The 21927-nt window shown below is 49.1% G+C and overlaps 2 protein-coding genes across 12 annotated transcripts in view; one reads left to right on the top strand and one right to left on the bottom strand.

Annotated features, from left to right (window-relative positions):
- The window catches only part of GIGYF2 (GRB10 interacting GYF protein 2), a 131793-nt gene extending 123162 nt beyond the window's left edge, over positions 1 to 8631 (top strand). For 5 of the 9 annotated variants that reach the window (XM_078869500.1, XM_078869499.1, XM_078869504.1 and 2 more), the window contains 3 exons: positions 3141 to 3322; positions 3723 to 3882; positions 7743 to 8630. In XM_078869500.1, coding sequence (XP_078725626.1) covers positions 3141 to 3322; positions 3723 to 3882; positions 7743 to 7807 — 407 coding nt within the window. In that variant the 3' untranslated portion in view covers positions 7808 to 8630. Of the gene's footprint in view, positions 1 to 3140; positions 3323 to 3722; positions 3883 to 7742 lie in introns of all 9 variants that reach the window. The other 4 variants (XM_078869497.1, XM_078869498.1, XM_078869502.1 and 1 more) reach the window with 3 other exon arrangements.
- A 570-nt stretch (positions 8632 to 9201) lies between these two features.
- The window catches only part of LOC144942684 (monocarboxylate transporter 13-like), a 49597-nt gene continuing 36871 nt past the window's right edge, over positions 9202 to 21927 (bottom strand). For all 3 annotated transcript variants that reach the window (XM_078869505.1, XM_078869507.1, XM_078869506.1), the window contains exons 3-5: positions 17067 to 17210; positions 14877 to 15659; positions 9202 to 12461 (exon numbers count right to left, since the gene is read on the bottom strand). In XM_078869505.1, coding sequence (XP_078725631.1) covers positions 12151 to 12461; positions 14877 to 15659; positions 17067 to 17210 — 1238 coding nt within the window. In that variant the 3' untranslated portion in view covers positions 9202 to 12150. The remainder of the gene's footprint in view (positions 12462 to 14876; positions 15660 to 17066; positions 17211 to 21927) is intronic.

Here is a 21927-nt window from a genome sequence, read left to right as displayed (position 1 = left end):
TGTCACCCGTGTCAATATGGTGTCGCAGCAATTTAGTACAACCAATATCAAATTTGTGTTTACTAAAAACGTCGGCAAATTCTTTCAGGAGAACTCGCAGCTGCGCACGCTGCGTGTCGGACAGATCCACAGATCCCGCGCAAAGTGCATCCAGCCATCCGTCATCACAGTCCGAATGCGGTCGCGACGGAGGATCGGTGGTTACCTGACCCACGAGTGGTTCCTCATAGGGCGCCGGCGTTGCGTGTGCAAGCACGGTCCCTTGAGGAACCACGGCCGTTCGCGATCCTACATTAAGGACTGCAATGAAGGGGTCCCCATCCCCTTTCACCATGGTCTGAGCCGCTAGCAAATCGGGTCCATTGACCCCAGCTCGAGATGGTCCCAACAAGACCCCCCGATCCGCCACCCCTTCAGCAAACGGCCGACGCAACCTAAGAGGGACGAGCATCTGAGCCCCCGGGGGTACGCGCACAGTTTTTGTCACGAGCGCCTGCACGGTGGCAAACGCCCGACGCTCCGTGGTGGGGGAAGACAAAAATGTAACACGTCGGCCCGATGGGAGCTCGATGCACCCCTGGTCAATCAAGATACGGATGGGCATTTTGGCCAAGAAATCCGTCCCCAACAGGCACGGAACCGCGAGTGAGGAGGAAACCAAAACAGGCCCGGATAATTTAATGTCTCCAATGCAAATTTTGGCGCGGATTTGCCCAATAATGCCCAGCGAGCCCCCGTTAGCAGCATAGCATGGCACGTCAACAGGGAGCAAGGGACGACTTTGAACGGGAAGGATGTTATAAATCAAATCAGATATAATGGTCGCCGATGCCCGTGTCAATTAAAATCCGCACCTCTACCCCATCAATATGACCGACCACAACCGATGATCCCGCCGACGCAGCAACGACACGATGGGCGAGCTCCGACCACTGACCCGGTTGGAGCGCTCGCCGCATTTCAGAACAATCGCGCGCGATGGGCGGCGATCTTCGAACCCTGTTCAGTTGAGCGCGTGAGTGTGTGTCGGATGTGTGCATGGGCCAAACGTGTGAGGTGCCACGACTCGCCGTATTTCTCTGCTGGAGCTTGGGTGGAGACGGCGTGGCGTCCTGACGAGGTGTCGCTCTGCGCTGACGGGGAGCCCGGCATCCTGACGCAACGTGGCCTTGCAGGCCACAGTTGTAGCAGCGTGTGAGCGCCCCAGATGGCCTGGGCTGCTCCTGGCGGCTCGGTCCATTCCGAGCCTGCGGTGCCGCCGATCTCCATTCCCCCCGCCGCTCCACCCCGCAGACCTCCTCTGATGGGAGGGCGGTGGCCGCCATGGCATGGCCGGCCACCCCCTTGGCAGCCTTGCGACGCAGGGACCGCAAGCCCCCGTGGATGTGGCGCGCGACCAGCAGGGACGACATCTCTCCGTCGTCTTGAGCCAAGACGGCGATGTCCAGCTCATCGGCGAGTAGCAGCAGCTTTTCAGCCACCATGGCGTCCACTCCCTCCTCGTCCATCCGCGGGAAAGCTGCCTTTGCCAGGGCCAGGAGAGCCGTTCGGAAGGCCAGGGGCGATTCGTTGGCGCCCCGATGCCGATCGTGGAACAGCTGCCTGCAGTCCGAAGGCGGCCCATAGACGGCTGACAGCAGCTGCAGCGCCAGGTGCAGCGTGGCGCGCTTTTCCTTAGGCGCCGAGGTGAGGGTAGCCAGGGCGTCGTCGTCCAGCATCGCCGGCAGCGCGCATAGTGCCTCGGCGTCCGTCCAGTTCGCCATCTCTTGATGAGCGATGAACCGCCTTTTGAAGCCGCCCCAATCTCCATCCGCTCCCACGAACTCCTTGAGAGGCGGCAGTCGCTGTTGTAAGGCGACGTCCGTGGCTGCGGATCTCGCTCCCTCGTTCCCAGCCGACGTTACAGTGTGGGCGGGCTGTGAGCATGGCATCGCCGGTCGCTCCGTTGTTGACGCGCTGGCCGGCGTTGATGATGTCACGGCTCGTGCTTGGCCCTCAGCAGTCACCTGACGCAGGCCGGCCCCGCCCTCTGCTCGCACTGTAGTGATGGCGGGAAATTTAACCGCGAGCCGCGTCGGGGTGGCGGGAAATGCCGGCGTGCGTCGGCTGCTGCCGTCTTCCCGCGCAGCCCCTCCAGCTCCCAGCCGCGTGATCTCCTCCAACACGGCGGCCGCGGCGTAGAGCAGCTCCGCCAGGCGGGAGTGAGCCAGCCGAAGTCCCTCGGCCGACGCATCCCCCCCCTCCTGTCGTAGCGGCGCGGGTGTACTCGGCCCCGGCTGCTCCGATCCGACCTCGGCCATCTCTGGTGGTGATTCGGCCGCGGTGTCCTCCCTCTCCGACTCCCTGGTACGTGTCGTCCCTCGTGTGTCCATCTTTGGACGTTTTACTTCTGACACCAGATGTAGTAATTACTCAGGAGGCTTGACGACGGGATCGGAGGCACACTTATTTATTAACACAACTTGTATACAGTTAGCGAGTATACACAGGACCTAAGGGGTAACGTCCCCTTACTCGGCTAACAGGGAGACACAACATCTAAGCCCCGCTAACCTAAGCCCAAGTCCTCCACTAGGGAGCTAGGGGAGGCTACCTGTCCCAGCCCTGGTCAAGCTGGGATCCGACCCCCTGAGTTCCCAGACCTGCTCGTCAGTTTGGGCTCTCGGGGCCACGCCACCGGCTTGCCCTGGTCGGCCCTGATAAGGACAGCGAGCCAGGGGAGCTCCGGGGCCTATTCTAGCTGGTCTTCCGTCTTCGCTGGTTAAAGCTGATACCTCGACCTCGAGCCCTCCGGCTCACCCCCTCTTATAGTCCGCGGCCCCCCCGGGAGGGGCCCGTGGGGGATGCAGGTGCGGACGTCGGTGTGGCCACCTCCTATGTGTACGGCCCTAACCACGCCCCTTGTGTTTGTTTGCCATCCGCTCCCATACACAATTACACCTCTACACAAGTATGTGTGGTTAATACAGACTTTATTCCTTGCAAAAGGTGTCTATTTGGTGTTTGAACATCTTCGTGTTTTAACAGGACTTTTCAATCAAATGTTAAAATAAATAAAATTACCAGATATTTTACATACGATTGATGCTTGCATCAACTGAAAATGTTTATTTAATGACGATATGTATCTCTTTCCGCAGTTCCTACATTTGTGTCATTCTTAAAAGAGGTGGAGTCTCCCTATGAGGTACACGACTACATCACAGCATACCTGGGAGAGACACCAGACGCCAAGGAGTTTGCCAAACAGTTTTTGGAGCGCCGTGCCAAACAGAAGCAAAACCATCAGCGCCAGCAGCAGCAGCTGCATCAACAGCAGCAGGTGCTCCGTGCTGCCTCAACACAGACAGCAGACAATCGCAAAGCACATAACAAATATGCAATTCGGTAATTTATCAGTTATAACTTCACTCCTCCGGCCAGGTGGCTTGGCGTCAGAGCGAGTGGCAATTCCTGGTTGGGGGTTAATTCAGCCCACCAAACTCTCTGAGGTCGATACAATGAATATCACTTGAGGGGATTTCAAAAGTGGTTTTCATATGTATATACTTGCCACAGCGATAGGGATGTGGAATTTCCATCACTGGCATGGGGCTGTAAACGTTATATGAGCACTGGCTCAATCAATGCTCATCTGAGCATAACATCGTGTTGTTTAAAATATAAATCTTGAGCTCGTTAACTTAGTCTGCGCATTTTTACCCTTGCCACGTGTCTTTCAGGAGTCCGTGTGGGGTCTCCCACAGGGCGGTGGTGGTGGCAGCATGCCTTCGGCATATCAATGTGGCCACAGTGCGGCGCAGCAGGCCAGCTTCGAGGCCATGCAAGCCAGCAAGAAGAAAAAGAAACAGCGCATGGTCAGGGCAGACCCCAGTATTCTTGGTAACTGTTTTCAGCCATTTTCTTCATACAGCAATGCATTGTCTGCCAAGAGTGGCTTAAGTAACAGCATTACGGTCAATACCACATTGTTCTAAAATTGCTTAAGACACATTTCTCTTGACAGTTGCTGAAATGTTGAAAGTGGTTGTCAAATATTGAAGAATGAAAACGAAACTGTTAAGGCATATTCTTATGTGCAATTGTATTAACTATGTATAATGTAGGCTCTTTTTGATCACATTTTTATTCTTATATTTGTGTGCAATATAAAACTTTCATAATTACCCTAATATTCAACTACTTTTAACAAGGGGAGATTAACATTGGAGGGGTGGTAAATGAGCAAATAATGTGGAGAATGGCAGCCTCAAGAAACAACAGGAAATTGCTCTGTAGCTAGCCATCTGCAATTTCCGAATGCTCGCTGTGGGAGAAGCTGTCATTCCTCTGCCGGGAGCTGAACTGGTATCACCTGGACCTCTGAAATGCAAGAGGTCCCATAGACTCGTTGTGGCTATAATTACCACGAGAGGTGGACGACAGTTCTCTACTCGGCATAATTAAGTAAAGCAATGGAGTGGCTAATTTTTTGAGTCAAAGAATGGAGGAGCCCTAAAGGTGTGATTGTGGTGGTGCTGCTCATGAGGTTTGAAAGGCTCAGTCTGTTATGGGCTCACCTCCCTATCAACAAGAGGTGATGTTGGTTCCCTTTGCCACCACCAAACATGCCTATTACTTGAGGGATGCAGGCAAGGCTGATGACTCACATGAGGAGTCATATGACAGGTTTTTGCTTGAGTGGCTGCTCTGGACAATATTTTCTTAGCTGACCAATGCCTGAGTTGGCTATGTGGTGCTATCACTTGTTTGGAAGACATGGGCCAGAACAGCTCAGTAGCAAATTTCGATTTAAAGCTTTCGTGACTGCAGGGATTCATCTTCTTGGTTCTTTCGGTAAAGTCACGTAGAAGGGACAGACCTGTTCCTCACCTGAGGACGGTTGCTTGCGTTGTGGCCGAAACGTCTTGAGAATTATTTTATTTTCGGTAAAGTCACGTAGAAGGGAAGTAATAAAATTTTATTACTTCCCTTCTACGTGACTTTACCGAAAGAACCAAGAAGATGAATCCCTGCAGTCACGAAAGCTTTAAATCGAAGTTATTTTATTATGTTTTATTTTTATTATTTTATTATTTCCCTTCTACGTGACTTTACCGAAAGAACCAAGAAGATGAGCTCAGTAGCAGGCTATTATTTTCAGTTTATGGGCTTGTAATTACCAACACACTTTTGTCACCAACACATCAAGACAAAAACTTAAGTGTATGCCAGGTCTAAGCAAGAATATATGCTGGACTACAGTGATGGAACAGCGAATATGAGTCCATGTCTTTGACACCAGGATCTACTGCGGAATCTATCCAGTTACCATCAACTTGTCATCTGTAAGATACACCTACCATTGTCAAACTGTTGGCGTGTCTACTTAGGGTGAGGTTCAGGCCTGTGGCTCATGTAGCCGTTATGGCTCACAGACCTCCCCAGAAACCCTGGTTGAAGGAGTAAGTGTTGAAGCTACCAAGAGAACGCAACATTCTTATTTTCAACATCCTATGCGTGAGAATGAGGAGGGGATTACTTCAGCCATCGCTCGGAGCTTTCAGACATCCGTTGCTGCACAAATGCAACAGAGCATTTGCTTAGTATGTCGCCATGAAATGAGTTCACGTACAAGAGCGAGGTGGATCGTGGCATCGTAAGACCATGAGAAATCGCAATGGTGCAACAAGGCCATCCAGCAGTGGCTGGACAATGGATTTTGATTATGATAGTAACAAGGTGATTATGCTACTAAACTGTGACGATGATGATTGTATGACACCCAGAAGTGGTCCGTGGGCATTACTTCATGACTCTTGTTACCTGCATCCATTCCACGGATAAGACGAGTGGACTGGAAGTATCTCTGTTATTCTCCATGTGCACCAGTGTACACTTGTTGAGTTTCATTTATCCACGGCTATCGATACGTATAAACTTCGTTGTGATTTACACATGATAGGATCTGTGAATAGTGACTCCCATGTTGCTGCAGATAGGAAGCGTTTCACCCTGTATTTATAAGCGTTTTAATTTTAGGACTGTCAGACAGGGTCCAATGAAGACTGCTTCTGACTAAGAAACCAAGTACACATTCTATTGACTTTCGGCTATACGCGATCTCTAACCATTAACGAGGTCTGGTGAGGGCCAGATGAGTTTAATGTGTTACACACATGGTCCTCTCTATAGTCGATACATTAGTCCCGTCATTCGGTCATCAGCAGCACTCGGTTGAAGGCCCAGAGAAAGTGCACCCCTATCGTGTTTTTGTATTGTTTTTTGTAACGTTCTTATCTCCCCCCCTTACTGGATATCTGTGAAAAAGAGCTTTATAGCTCATCGGATTCCTCCAGTATAAATAAATCTGATTCTGATAATAGGACGGGCAGATGTCATCCCACAGGGTCCAATGAAAGGTCATTCTGAATGTAAGCAATGTACAACCTATGGGAGAGCTGCCACTGGTATAATGGCATCTTAAATCTCCCCACTCCTCCCCTATCCCCCATGTGTAGCCAACAATGCTCATTGGAGGTGCGGGAAAATCTTGGTACATTCACAGTTGATCGACAGGTCGTGTAAGGTGGAGTAAAGTGTGGATCCGCCGACTTGTTCCAACACGTCTGGTCAACGTGGAAGAGTAGATCAAATGCCTTCGAGTTTGTTGTCATGGAGACTCGACTGTCAGCATTAAGCGATCTCACCGTTAGCTTTTACAACCAATGACTTTTGACCTGCTTATAAACCACGCCTGAATGCTAATTGTGATAAGTAGCGTTTCACCTGATGGACAAAAACGTGCTGCAGATGGCAATAGGTGAGTGGGGAGTGTGTGAGTGGCGAATGTATGAGATTGAGAGGCTAGAATGTGAGTGGTGTGTGTATCGGATGAGTGTATTTAGTGTGACTGGTGTTTGCTTGGTGTGATTGCCTGGTTAATGGTACGCAAGTGAGTAGTGTCAGGTGATTGGTGAATGTGCTTGTCTTCTGGTGTTGGACTGCATGAGGAGGGATGAGCGATTTCCACTATTAACTTTAACGTAGATATAATAAATTGACCCAACATTAGTTGCATTTATTGCTTCACTATCGGTAGGATAAACTGCTGTTGACCTTCATGCAGGGACAGCAAATCCAGCCCTCATGGCATTCCACGGCCACCTTTTCATGATTACCTATCTATTCATATACAAGTAGAGCCACTGCACAAAATTACACTCACCTGATAGTTGGCAGTCACGGAAAGCTGTACCGTGAGGGGTCGTGAGGACTGGGGTTGATCAACACTGACCTATGCAATACTCAGATAACATTCCATCATGTGTACTTTTGTCATGGGCGGCTGGCAAGTTGTTTGGTGAGAGGGGAATTGGAAATGACGAAAGGAGGCAGGGGAGTTGGGGTTGCGCGAGACATGGCGGTAACGTTAGACCCCCACCGTCTACAAAACCACTGCTGTTAATGAGCACATAGAGCAGCCCATTCCTTGGGGGTAGAGCACAAGACGGCGACGTCACAGGTCACACCGCAGTCCAGCGATAATTTGTGGCTTGCAACCGTGTAGGTTCTGTAGGCCACCGTAAAGAATTGGCAGGTGCCACGATGAGCTGTTAATCTCATTTCCTTTATTCACTACTAATATCAATCGTTACTGGTTGAAAAATGCACATTGGTCACAGTTTAACTTTTGTATCAAGTTCAAACGAGGCTCGCTATTGAAAGTGTCACTTCATGTCCTCGCTTGTTGTTTCTTACAGGATTCTCAGTGAACGCTTCGTCGGATCGTCCCAACATGGGAGAGATAGAAACCCTGGAAGACTAAGGTGGCTGTGGATGGGAGCGCAGATTTCAGGCCGAGGCTGGCGCTCTGTGGGCGTCCACGTGAACGTGGAAACGCATCAAAAGGTGTCGCTGCCGTTTCATTCTCTTCAAAACGCCCTGCTGCCACCCATCACCTCCACAGCCGGCAACAGTGCGAGCTGCAGAGGTTGGCATATCTCATGGGCGAGTTGTGTTGCATTCGCGTGAGCCAATGTTGTTTCCAGGCCCCCTGAGAGATGTTCGATTCAGGGAAAAGGCGTTCTCCAATTTAATACGATTTTTAATATCCGGTCCCAACACATCTAAACAAAAGTTTGCCGTTTTTCGACACTTGTACATTGTACTTGGTATTAGAGAAATTTCTCTATTAAAAGCAAATGTCCATCGAGTCAAAATATAAAGCATTACAAGCCTAGCTCAGTACATACTGGAAATACTTTGATTGTTGAAGTGTTTTAGACCGGGGACAATCTGCCTAAAGCTCTGGACTGCAACTTACATTTAAGAAGATGTAACGTTCTCCAGGCAGTATCAGGGGGAAGAGTTTACAAACTCCCCTTTTGGCAACTGTTCACATAACAGAAATATAACATGTTATGACCAACAAACGTACTCGTTTATTTGCTAGGCATGTAAATTGTTGGATGGCTGAGGAAACCCATTTTTTTCAATTGCATTTTTCAAAGTATAAGTTTAACCTTGTTTTGGGAAATGTTATGGCAGGGTTTTCAAAATGTGTGGATATTTTATGGAGGAAATGACTGCATCACTCATTGCAATGTAAATATGAAAATTTCCAAATAAAGAATATTGATGCATCTGTATTCTGCTGGTAACTTCATTTGACTTATCTTCAACCCTGGGAGGTGCAGCGGCTGGAGTGTATTGGCTTGCAATTGGAATGTTACCACCACTTGGAACTCCCAGCTGGGGTTTCATTCGGCATTATAATCCTCTGGTGCCGATAAAATGTCGCACTTTGTGCGATGGCAAAACAGCACCTGCACTGACAGACTTTGCCTGCTACTGGGATACGGACTCCACCACTGCTGACGTGTCCGCAGTGTCCGAGTATCGCAGTTCCACAAGTCCGATTGGTGCAGTGTGCCGTGTTCATGGTAATGATTTAATGGTGTTGCATTTGCAGTAGACGATTTGGTAGTTGAAGCAGACTTTGTCATGGGCAATGTGCCCTCTACTTGGCCGCTCAGGCATACGTGTCCTCCCGTGTTGCCTTATCACCACGCCCGACACGCCTGTGACACGCTCGTATCTGACAACACATCCGACACGTGCGTCCGCCATAGACCTGATTGAAATACACGAATCTGGCACACGTACAGTACGTATTTGACACGCACGTTCAACGCGCGTCTGCCGTGCACATACCTTGCATGCGTCTTTCAACACATTTATGATGCACCTCGCCTGACCGGTTCAGCCGGTTTTGTACACGTCGAAGTAATGTTGAAATTTGTGTTCGAAGTTTTATTTTAAAAAGTATCGCATCACATTCTGCCTTTTAAACCACAACTGCCAAAAACAAACTGCTTTCTCTTGACTTTTAATTTAAAACAAATAAGCACAAAACAAGTTTCCTCGTGTACACGTGTTGAACCCAATGCAGCCGCCCGTGTCACTCACAAACGCGAGTCTCGTGCACCAGACGCCACGTCTACATTCACAAGCGAGCGGACGCTGTCGCCCCGGTTCAACGCAGTTTATCCCGCAGTTTACATAAACGATACTGTTTTATAAAGTACATCGAATCCTTACAATAAAGGTTTTATGTCAACAAAGGCACAAACGTCATCCCCCATATGGATAAATCTTCCCCCATACCAGGATTGTCATAAATGCAACACAACTGAAACGTGTCACACCTGACACACACGTGACACATACACCTGTGATGCATGTCACTATCCAATTCATATTTCTGACCCACCCATCTGGCACACGTCTGTGGCATAAGAATGAGTCCTTAACACAGGTGTTAACAATTGTGGCAATTCTAAGAATCGGCGATGAACTGTTATTTTCTAAACAAGTAAAATCTGCAGTAAAATAGTCTGCACACAACTGAATAGCATGTATTTACACTGATATCTTTACAATTACAGAGTAAATTATATTTATGAGATATAAAGCCTAACCACTGCTTGTAAAAATGCAAAAAAGAAACATCAATTGCGCAGGTACAGATATACTGATTACAACGGGTCGACTCATACCTGCAGCCCGAGATGATTCAAATCACCCCAATAATAATCCTGAGTGGCTTCAGAGTTCTTCTCACGGAAGACTGATTTACAGACTGATATGATCTCTGCCCGATGCGAGCACAGCCCCTGCTCCCTCTTGCTGCTAAACTGACAGCATCGAGCCAACCCCACTCACGAAACCGGCGAGGCCCTCGCTGTCGACCTCAACAAGACTCAGCTGTTTCTACTCTGTTATGGTACAAACACCATCAAGTTAATTATGACTAATGGGTGTTTGGCTATAGGGGTAAATAGGTTCCTCCTTATAGGACAGTGGGTTTTGGTTATCTTCTCAATACAATTTTAACCCAATGTCATTGCGTGTTTCTGTTTAATGTGTGCACAGTCACCGTGGCAATTGTCTCTGGTAATTGATGTCTCCTGGATTTTGTGATGTAAATAATTGTTCCTGTGTAGTGTCAAAAGATGAGTATAGTATAAAATGCTATATTAATCCACATTGTTGTTGAACAAGATAATTATGTTTCGATTTAAAGCTTTCGTGACTGCAGGGATTCATCTTCTTGGTTCTTTCGGTAAATTCACGTAGAATGGAAATAATAAAAATAAAACATAAAATAATTCTCACGACGTTTCGGCCACAACGCAAGCAGCCGTCCTCAGGTGAAGAACAGGCCTGTCGAGAAGACAGTCTGAATGACACACCCCAGGCTTGGAGCGTCTATTTAAGCTGGGATGGAGGAGGGAAGAGCGCCTTGACAAAATAACTTGGATATCAAGAGGAATTTAGCATATTTATGGGAAATGCAGATATGCGATTAGTACTACTTGTGAAATGCGTAGGTTTGGCGGGGGGTTTAAAGTCATTATGCCCGTGCATTATGCAGGATTAGCAGCATCAAAGGGAGGGGATAGGGGTAACATTAATAAAGGGAAGGAATGTTAATAGTATGTAGCTGTAGTAACTAAACCACCACGTAAACAACTAAAGTATAAACTACATAGTATCATCAGTATACTAAATATACTCACCAATAAGCTGAGCTACTAACAGTAAGTAATACATTACAATTCTATGTCGCAAAAAATATAATATGCTTGCAGCTAAACTTTATTCTCTTATATCACACGGGTCTACACCGTACTATATACTGCCATAGACAAACCCAACATTAAATTATATACTGTATTACTATACACCACCCTATACCTTATACATTGTAATATTACACTATGTATTATTCTATCCACCCTACTGTATATCACACTGCTGTATATTCACTATACAACTACGATACTATATATTACTTTGTACATTGTATTACACATTACAATTTTATACTATGTATTATTATACAATCCGCTATACACTATACCATTGACCGTCGCGTGAAAGATACTAAGAGGAAGCAACGAAATATGTCAATGGGAGAGTGGTGATAGGAGACTTGCAGCTGAGCAAAGAATCCATTCCCTGCGGAGAATACAAGATATATAGTCAATGCCAGTGAAATAGACGCTCCAAGCCTGGGGTGTGTCATTCAGACTGTCTTCTCGACAGACCTGTTCTCCACCTGAGGACGGCTGCTTGCGTTGTGGCCGAAACGTCGTGAGAATGATTTTATTATGTTGAATTTTTATTTTATTATTTACATTCTACGTGACTTTACCGAAAGATCCAAGAAGATAATTATGACTTGTTCTTGACAATGACACTGTTAATAACAATCATCGTGATGTTGATTGTTATTATGAATGGGGGTGAGCACAATTTTTAGATCCGTGACACTTCCCTATCTATCGTGAGTTGGGCAGTCCGCTATTTAACCAGGAGATGCAATAAACCTAGTGGAGTACGAGTAATCGCCGCTATTACAAGGGCGACCTGGCTTCACAACATTTTAGCTTCCATCCACCGCTGATTTACAGACTTCCCCAAAGTATTAATCACCCCTATTATCTCTGTGGAATACATACAATTCCGACGATGTAAACAAAAATAAAAGCACGATTTAATTTAAATATTAAATCTGGCAAAATATTATGTTAACACTATCGGTGTAGATGTGCAACGCCAATTGTCGTAACGTATTGCCCCGACCGCGTTTTGTTGTGGTCCTCACACATGAGTGGCTCTTGATGCGGTCTCACTGACGACTTGAGAGGGTGGTAGATCTGCACCGTTGGTGACCTCATGTTGGTCGCATCGCTCGGCCGAGAGCCGCCCGGGAGGTTGCTTTACCTCACCAGACACTGCGAATTCGTCTTCATTGTCCGTTCCTTGGTATTGTTTATCCATAGCAAAGTCCATGGACGTTGAACAGGAAAAAAAATTTGCCAGCATCGGGAGAACCAAACATCCGAGAATAATAACCAATCCGGAGGCAATAAATGACATTTTATAATCCCCCGTGTAGTCTTTTAGAAAACCTGTGGAATAAAACAAAGAGATTAAAACTTTGAACTCGGAAAAAGATGCCGTCTTGGCCAAAGCCGTTGATGTCACCACCACCACACTTGACCACCACACTCTACCCTCCACCAGACCCCACAGGGGCTGAGCAGGAGACACGCGGCAACCTCCACAATCTGCCCTGACGGTATCCCACCATCTGGCCTCAGGTGGTCACCGGAGTCGTGTAGATCACCCCAAAAACCACGTTCCGATACAAATGATTCGGTCACGTGTTGGCAGTGGTGCGCTCGCACAATTAGCACAATCATTGACGACCGTATTTTTTTCCTTCAAATTATTGATGCATTTTTTACATTTCTTACCCTTTGTACACAGAAGGGGAAGGGTTTGCGCCAAAAAGCGTTTGTTCAAATCGCACTGCAGTTTAAATGACCGGAGCGAATGTTACGGCCGATCACAGGCCCGACTGAGGGGCACTGTACATTGGTGTCAACGGGCCCGAGGTTACAATAATAAGTGTCTTGACCTTCTTTCGCACCGTTCGTAGCCAACCGTTCTAAATTTACTTATGCATGAGTGCCAACACCTAGTTGTTATTTTAAGATTTGTTCTGGTTTACATGTGGGAAGAAACCAGATCATGCAGAGAAAACAGATCGACACAAATGGCGATTATTCCACTGGCTGTACTGCCTTCGCCTAGCAAACCAAGGTATGGCATCTCCTCAGCACCCACGGGAAGAGAGTTTTGCAAGATCTGTGCGGTGATCCAATCCTCACTGCCTACAGTGCTGGGTTAGAGGCCCCGTGCGTAGCCACCACCACCGCCCAGGTTAGTGGATTCGGGACGAGTTTCCAGTCGGCATCGTTCCCCACCACGCCTCGGTGTGCGTTGTGCTTCAAATGGACTTCGGCAGCGCTGGGGAGCAGCCAGGAGCTGAGCTCTGTCTAGTCTACTGTGCCTCAGTGTCTTGGTCTCAACTCATTAGCCCAAACGGAAGACAGAACGCATTTCTATGAATCAAAGGTAAAGCAGGTTTCCCTGACTTATTGCGGGATAAGTCTGCTGTTGTTATTGTATGCATCTCGAACAGGTTCGGTTTGTGCGATGTCACGGCTAGCCTTATTCTACTCAAATTTACCTATACACGCTTTGAATTCATATGCGGCTCTTCAGTCAGACGTGCGACAACATTGTGTGCACTGTACTGTATGCACGACTCAGCAGGTAGTTGTCTCGTTCGGTTTCGCTTTCTGCGTCCGTTTTTTTGAAAAGCATCTACTATCGCATAAAGCGAAGTGAGACCCGTACATTCTTACATGCACTTTAATACGTTTATTCCGACTGTTGTGATCCACGTGTTCCTCTCATTGTCTCTCGATGTAATTCCATGCATGTATCTGTAAATGTTTCACTGCGGATTTGTTGACTTTTGTTCCATTTTCTGTCAGTAGTCCACAAAGTTTGGCCAGTAATGCTGTGGGCATGAGGGCTGAGTTATTTGCCAGGGTTACTAAGCGGCTTAAACTAATCCAAACAATTGAAATTGATGGCTAAATTCACAGGACATGCTGCTCATATATTACAAACATGTTTCTAGCCACGTTAACGCATTGGCTATTGTAGACACGTCCACTTAAGTGCATATTGGCAGCACATTTATTATTTTACAGTTGTTATGATTAGGTTCGCACTTGCTGCCGAGCAAAGGCCAAAAGCCCAATCCGTCAAGCGGCCAACAACAAACAGTGCCATCAACGTTGTAATCGCCAAAAGTTGACGCATTTCTTGAATTGAGCAAGGTTATAATAAGAGCTCTGGAGAAGAAACGATGGGAGGGAATTCCAAAGTGGAGCAGGGCGAGGGAAGGAGAGTTGTTGCGACCTGCAGTGTTTATGATGGATAAGAGAGTGGTGAGCGGGTGGGTGCACTGCGCGACAAACCCGGCCAACATCAACGACGATTATTTGAACTGATCCTGACCCTCCCAAAGGTCGACTAAAATTAGCATCGAGTGCAGTGTGTAAAGATTGCCACTGGGGAGACAACGGTGGCCGGGCGTGGTGCTGGCCAAGCACCCCCTCGTGTACCGTGCTGGCCGACTCACTAACAGCACTTGGCACAAGTCTATTAAGGCTAGACGGGGGATTTTTGTCTTGTCTTTGTGTTGTGACTAAACAGTGTGGTAGCTAAACACAGTACGGATGAGACAAAACAGCCATTATGGTAGAAACCGAGTACTCAATATGGGTGAAAGAATTAACGAGTTAAATGTGTTTTTTTATGAACAGTAAGCAAGAGTGATAAGGTAACTGACCACACGCGGGAGAGTGAGCGAGTGGAGTGAATCGGTGAGTGCTGGATCTGCTTAAGATGTTGTGCGTGTGACATGTGCCTGGGATGCCGTGACGGAGATGGAGAGAACGCACCTGAGATTGGAGGGCCCAGCAGGCTGCCAATGCTTTCCAGCAGCATCAAAAAGCCGATTGCACTGGTAATGCGTGCAATCCCAACTATTTTAGAGAGCAAAGAGATACCAATCGGTGCCATCGCGCCACTTGCAAATCCATACACGATGCCAATTATAATCATGTCCATGTACGTTTGTCCAAAAGGGATAATTACAATTATTATTCCTGTCGTGAGTGTCCAAAAGAAAAACAAATGTACCATACGAATTCTGCGCAGATCTGCCAGCCACCCAGAAAACAATCGAGCGACTATATCAGCCACTGCAACGGCAGAGATTACGAAGGCTCCAGACAAACTACTGAAGCCGAGCATTTGCAGGTGGGCCAGAAAGTGCACATAGGGTATAAAAAACCCAGTGTTGATGAAGGTGAATGAAAGTGTGAACACCATAAACCCGCGATGTTTGAGCAAATCCAAATCCAGCAACGCATGCAGCTTCTTCAGTATTGTCAAGGATCGGTGTTTTGCTGCGTTTTCAGTTTGAAACATATAATCTTCTCTCAGGCGAATTGGTCTCAACAAAGCACCACAGACACACAGATTGAGCTCAAGGCCAGCGAGGATCATCAGCGCTCCCCGCCATGTGTATGTCTCCACGAGCATTTGAAATAGCGGAGAGAAGGCAAAGGACGACATTCCCACGCCAGAAAATGCAATCCCTAAAGCCAAAGATCTCCTTTTATCAAAATACTTTGACAATGTTGATATTGATGGACTGAAGACCATGGCCCAGCCAAAACCTGAAATAAAAAACACTCATATTCAACTGGGTAATGTATTCCTGTATCCACGTTTGTTAATTACGCAGGGTCATACACAAAGTCATACACATTCTCCGTTTACCGCCCTAAGTCAGTGAGAGACATTCAAACGGTGGTAGCCAGTTTATCCATAGGACGACTGTTGATTTGGCCCACAAAGTGTTGGTCAACACTCGTGTCTTAAATGTGAAATGAGAACAGCCTTTGATTCCATGTACAAATCGCCATGACACAAGTTAATGTCAACTAGAGCCAGACCGTTTTAGACTTCACATGATCTGGAGACTTCTTATCTAAAGTACATGTTCACACCTCCTGCACATTTAGTTTGAAAGTAACACAGTGATAGACATAAGCAGCCAAATACGCACATATCCACGTGACGTTTTGCCAGTATAAAAAATGAGAATGGGTTTTATTCTTATATTTTTTATATACACACGTTTACACGTGATTTCACACATGCATACGCGTGAATGCACACAAGCTACGACAAGCGAAAATACCCACATGCACAAGCAAGTATAAATGAATGCGCACACATGTGTGATCATATATACACAAATGCGTGTTACAGGTTGACTGAGCTGAATGTTAGATGCACCACCTGCACTCTACACTGTGACAACCTGCTGAGTTTTAACCGGCCAGGACTTTGCTTGTTGCAAGCATTGCACCACAGCCTCCCATTGTTGCAGGAGAGCAGCTCTTCGGTCAGACAGAAGCTGCTTGGGCATGTGGTGGCTGGGCAATTGTTGAGTAGTTACCCCATCATCAGTAGAGCTCACTGATGATAGGGACTGTCCAGATCTTTAAACAATCTGTGAGCCTCTCACACAATCCAGCCTGGTTAAACCGAGGATGGACCGTAGGCAGGCCATGCTGAATGTTTTAAGCCAGTGTAAAGATTCCTCTAAAACTGAAACATGAAAATAAAAGGTCAATTTCGGTGATGAGATTACCTGGAACTTTTGTCTTTCGCAAACCCTCGTTGGCCCAGGATATACTATTTTAAACTAAACTATTTTATTTACCAGGTAAAGCCCACTGAGGTCTTCACTCTTTTTCACAAATGATATCTCAATGAAGTGACTTATCACGTGGAAATTTATAGCAGCCATATACTCTAAGCACGTGTTTCTAAATGTGGAGGGAATAACCGGAGGACCCAAATAAATGTCGACGCTAACTTGGGGAGAACATGCAAACTCCAAATATCCAGGCATCAGGGTCGGGATCGAATCCACAACCTCCTTCATACCAGGCGATGTAGTTAACATCTCGCCATCGGAGGACCCCTTAACAAGCCCAGTTATATACCTGTGAAAAAACAGTGCCCTGAAATGTTGGTTGCATGGTGAAAGCTGAAGTTCAGACAAATGTTACCTGTCAACAGTCCAAGAGAAAGGTACAGGTGCAGGAGACAGTGTGCGAAGGAAGCGCAAAGAAATCCAATGCACGCCGAAATGCCGCCCAGGATCACGACGGATCTCGACCCAAACTGGTTGCTGAGCGTACTGGCAATGGGACCTGCAACGTAAAACATCATACACACACTTTGCTTGCAAGAGACCAAGAACCATTAGTGAACTATTACACTAAATAATATTTCGTCATATTGATACGGGACAGTATTGTGATCTGTAACTAAATGCAGCGTCTACCGCTGAATTCCAAGAATATAAGTAAAAATTTATTGTCATGGTCAGTCCACCAATGGATGAAGGCCTCCCTCCCAAAGCTGTCACCACTTCTCACGATCTTGTGATGCAACATTACATCCGGCACCTGCAGATTAATTGATTTCATCACTCCATCTCCTCTGCGGACTTGACACTTAGACGAGTTCCATCCTTGGCTGCCACTCTTATTATTCTTGACCTTCAACCATCATCTCTTTTAGCCATGATGCATTCCTGCCCAAGCCCCACGTACTTTAGAAAATGTATTCATTCATTGCGCAAAGTCAGCGAAGGACCATTGCGCCAAACGAGTGCGTTGCTGAGGCGTGAGGGAGACGACGTTAAGTGGCATAACAGGTGTTAAGGGTAACTGGGGATACAGGCCGGTGATTGGTTAAGAGGGTGAGTGCTTAATGACTGGCGTCGCCCAGGCGGGAATAACAAGGCCACGTGAGGCTGGGGGCGAGGGGTAAAGCGGGGGGTGAGATAATTAATAGGGACTGATTGGGGTGGATATAAAAAGGATAGCGTAACGTAGAGACGGGAGTCTTGGTGGAAGCTGGAGTGATGGTGGCCGGTGATGCAGAGTAGGGTAACGGTGATAGAGAAGCGTACGGACTTTGGGAGAGAGAGAAGGGTGTAGGGTAGAAGAGAAGCGTACGGACTTTGGGAGAGAGAGAAGAGGTTAGGTTAGAAGGGAGAGTGTAGGGTAGAAGAGAAGCGTACGGACTTTGGGAGAAACAGAGAGAGCGGAGCGGGATCGCGGAGCGAACGGAGAGACACGGAGCGGTGACGATCAGGAGGTGAACTCTAAGTGAATAAAGCGAATGGAAAGACAACCCGAGTAGGAGTCCTACAAATGTATTGAACATTTTTTTTAAATGCAAGAATGTTTTGTAACACAATACATACCGCTCACAATGCATAGAAAGCAGTATTTAGAAATTGATAATTCAGTGAAGCTTATTGTTGGATTCTGGGTAAGCATTAGTGAAGCGATTAAAAAATATATTTCGTACAGCATGTTTCAATATACTGTACAGTAATTTGCAGCATCTACATATAAGCGCACGGTTCAACCCAACCTTAAAAAGCAGAAATACTGGTCTCTGCCCATATGGATCCACCTCAACTGCCTTACCGAAGACAACAAAAAAAAGCTTTAATATGAAATCGACGTAGCCCCGACACAAACAAGCTGTGAGAATAATGGCGAGCGAGTGATCTCCACACAGGTTCCAGCAACAACGCCCACAGAAACGGTGACTCCTGGCGACTGGCTACGGGAGCTGGTGGCGGGGATCATGGGGGCCACGTCGCTGGTGGAAGGGGAGGTAAACGGAATGCGTACCCGAATCCTGCTGAACACGGGGGCGGTGGCCTCGCTCGTGAGCGCAGCGCACTGCAGCGCGATTGGGGTCGACGTGCGTCACCTGCAGGCTCCGGACCATGCGCTGCACACGGCGAGCGGAGCCGGAATGGGGTTGCTGGGGAGAGCCACCCTAGAGGTCCGCATAGGCAGCCAGGTGTGCACCCAGGAGTTCTACGTGTCGAGTGCGTTGTGTCACGAGTGTATTGCAGGTACCGACCTCTTAGAAAAGCTGGGACTCAACGTGCAACCCCGCCAGCGATGCGCCACCATGGAAAGCAACGGCGAGCGGATTCCATTCCTGGGACGAGAACCAACGCGCCCCCGCTTCGCACCTGTGGCCGCTATCCTGGCGACGGCAGTCACCATCGGGCCGCTCACCGAGATGCTGGTGCCGGTGGCAACATCCCCCACCAGCCCCGCGCTCCGACCATCAGGGGAGGTAATGCTAACTCCTCACCCGGAGTTGGCAAAACGGTATGGGGTCGTGGGATCCGCCACGTTGGTAAACGCAGATGGGGACCGATTGTTTATGCGGATGTTTAACCCGCACAATACCCCAGCGATACTGCGACGGCGCACCCCGATCGCCACTGTACACCCCCTGCACGCACGCCACTCTGACGAATCGGTGTTCGCACTCTGGGCTGAGGACCCCGGTCGTTCGGAGGGTGACCAAGACCTGGCCTGGCGAGTCGGCCCGACCCCCCGAGCCGAGGTCGTCCCCCTGCTCGACGCGTTACATGTGCCATGGGCGGATTTACCTAAGGGAGAGGCCGATCGGCTGCGCGAGTTACTGCGGGAGTATGCCGACGTGTTCAGTGAACACGACTCGGACGTGGGTCGGACCGACCTTGTTAAGCACCAAATTGACACCAGTGCAGCCCGACCCATCAAACTCCCTGCGTACCGAGTGGGCGCACCCGAACGCACCCAGATCAAAGAGGAGGTTGGGGACATGCTTCGCGATAACATAATTCAGCCCTCGGCGAGCCCCTGGTCAGCCCCGGTGGTACTAGTAACGAAAAAGGATGGATCAACCTGGTTCTGCGTTGATTACCGTAAACTGAACGCAGTCACGCTCGGCGACGCCTTCCCCATACCCCACATCGACGACACTTTTGACAGCCTCGCCGGAGCGCGATATTTTTCCACCCTCGATCTCGCATCCGGGTACTGGCAGGTGGAGATGGCGGAGGAGGATCGGCCGAAAACCGCATTCACCACCCCGATGGGACTATTCGAGTTCCGAGTACTCCCGTTCGGACTCACCAACGCGCCCGCGACGTTCCAGCGGCTGATGGAGTTGGTGATGCGGGGTTTGCAATGGGAACAGTGCCTGATTTACTTGGATGACGTGATCGTGTTCAGTAGATCTTTGTCTGAGCACTGGTCCAGGCTTCGAGAGGTGTTCCAGCGACTGCGAGCGGCTCATCTCAAGCTCAAGCCACGTAAGTGTTACATCGCACAACTCGAGGTGGGGTACCTCGGGCATCGCGTCAGCGAGGCAGGCGTGCGCACCGATCCGGAGAAGGTACGCGCCGTAGTGGAGTGGCCACGGCCAAGGAATCTGACGGAGATCAGATCATTTTTGGGGCTCGCCACCTATTATCGTCGATTTGTAAAGGGATTCAGCGAGATTGCACGCCCTCTCACCCAACTCACCTCCCCTAAGCACCCCTATCAGTGGACGGGGACCTGCCAGATGGCCTTCACCACTCTCAAAGATCACCTCACCCACGCCCCCGCCCTCGCTTTCCCCGATTTTACCACCGATTTTATTTTGGACACCGACGCCTGCAGCAGCGGGCTGGGCGCGGTGTTGTCACAGGTACAGGATGGGACGGAACGAGTCATCGCGTATGCCAGCCGGACCTTGAGTGGGGCCGAGCTGAACTATTGCGTGACCCGCCAAGAGTTGTACGCCGTGATTTTCGCATGCAAACAGTTCCGGCCGTATTTGTACGGCAGGAGATGTCGTGTACGCACTGACCATTATGCTCTGCAGTTCCTTCTTACATTCAAGGAGCCGCGGGGGCAGATGGCCCGGTGGTTGGCGCAGTTGCAGGAGTACAACCTGCAAATCGAGTATCGGGCTGGCCGGACGCATGCAAACGCGGACGCCTTGTCGAGGTGACCCACGGTGTACGCCGAGACAAGGGCGGAGGAGGCCTGGCGTGTTTCACGGGGGGACGCTGCCGGCAGGCAACGGACCCCCGAGAAGCCGCGGCCACTGACCCCCCCCCAGCGAGAGAGAGTGCAGTGTGCGCCACAGAGACCCTCACAGGTGGCACCGAGGATCCCGTCGACCGCCCGGCAAGCGCGGGACCCGCGGCTCGGGACCCGATCGGACTGATCCAGGAGGACGTCGGCTGCGCCTTCCCGGGCCTAAACGACGAGCAGCTGAGACAGACCCAGCAGCGAGATCCGGATCTGGCGGCAGTGGAGGCGGCACTGCGGGAGGAAAAGAGCGCCCTACCAGGACCCTGGAGCGGTTTGTATGCCCGGTTGTGTGTGCAAAACGGAGTGGTACGGGAGTTAACCGAGGCCGGCCAGCCGGGGTGCATCTGTGTTCCTGCCCAGGTGCGACCCCAGCTGCTACGGCTGGTGCATGACCACCCACTCGGGGGCCACGATGGGGAACGACGCACGCGAGAGACCCTGCGTCGCCAGTATCTCTGGCCCAAATTGGCACAAGACGTGGCGGCCTGGGTACAGGGCTGCCGCGCCTGTCAGCAGTGCGGGCCGAAACCGGCACGATACCAGGTACCCCTAAGGCCGTTCCGCGTCAGCCGCACGAATCAGCTGGTCGGGATCGATCTACAGGGGCCATTCCCGCGATCCCATCGAGGCAACCGGTATATCCTAGTCGCAGTAGAGTATTTCACCCGCTACCCCGTAGCAGTGGCCATCCCTGATAAAACGGCCTTGGGGGTGGCCCGGACATTCGTGGAACATTACGTACTTAAGCACGGGATCCCAGAACGAGTCCTCACCGACCAGGGTAGCGAGTTCGAGGCCGAGCTGTTCCAGGCACTGTGCCGAGAATTCGGAATCCAGAAGGACTGAACCACAGCGTACCACCCCCAAGCGAATGGTATGGTAGAACGCATGAATCAGACCCTAGCGGGGAAACTCAAATGTATGGCGGCCGCAAATCAACGGGATTGGGACGAACACCTCCCCTACGCCCTTT

Source organism: Lampetra fluviatilis, chromosome 28 (assembly GCF_964198595.1).
Source record: "Lampetra fluviatilis chromosome 28, kcLamFluv1.1, whole genome shotgun sequence".
In the NCBI taxonomy this organism is placed as follows: Eukaryota; Metazoa; Chordata; class Hyperoartia; order Petromyzontiformes; family Petromyzontidae; genus Lampetra; species Lampetra fluviatilis.
This window is presented reverse-complemented; position numbering and strand designations above follow the sequence as displayed.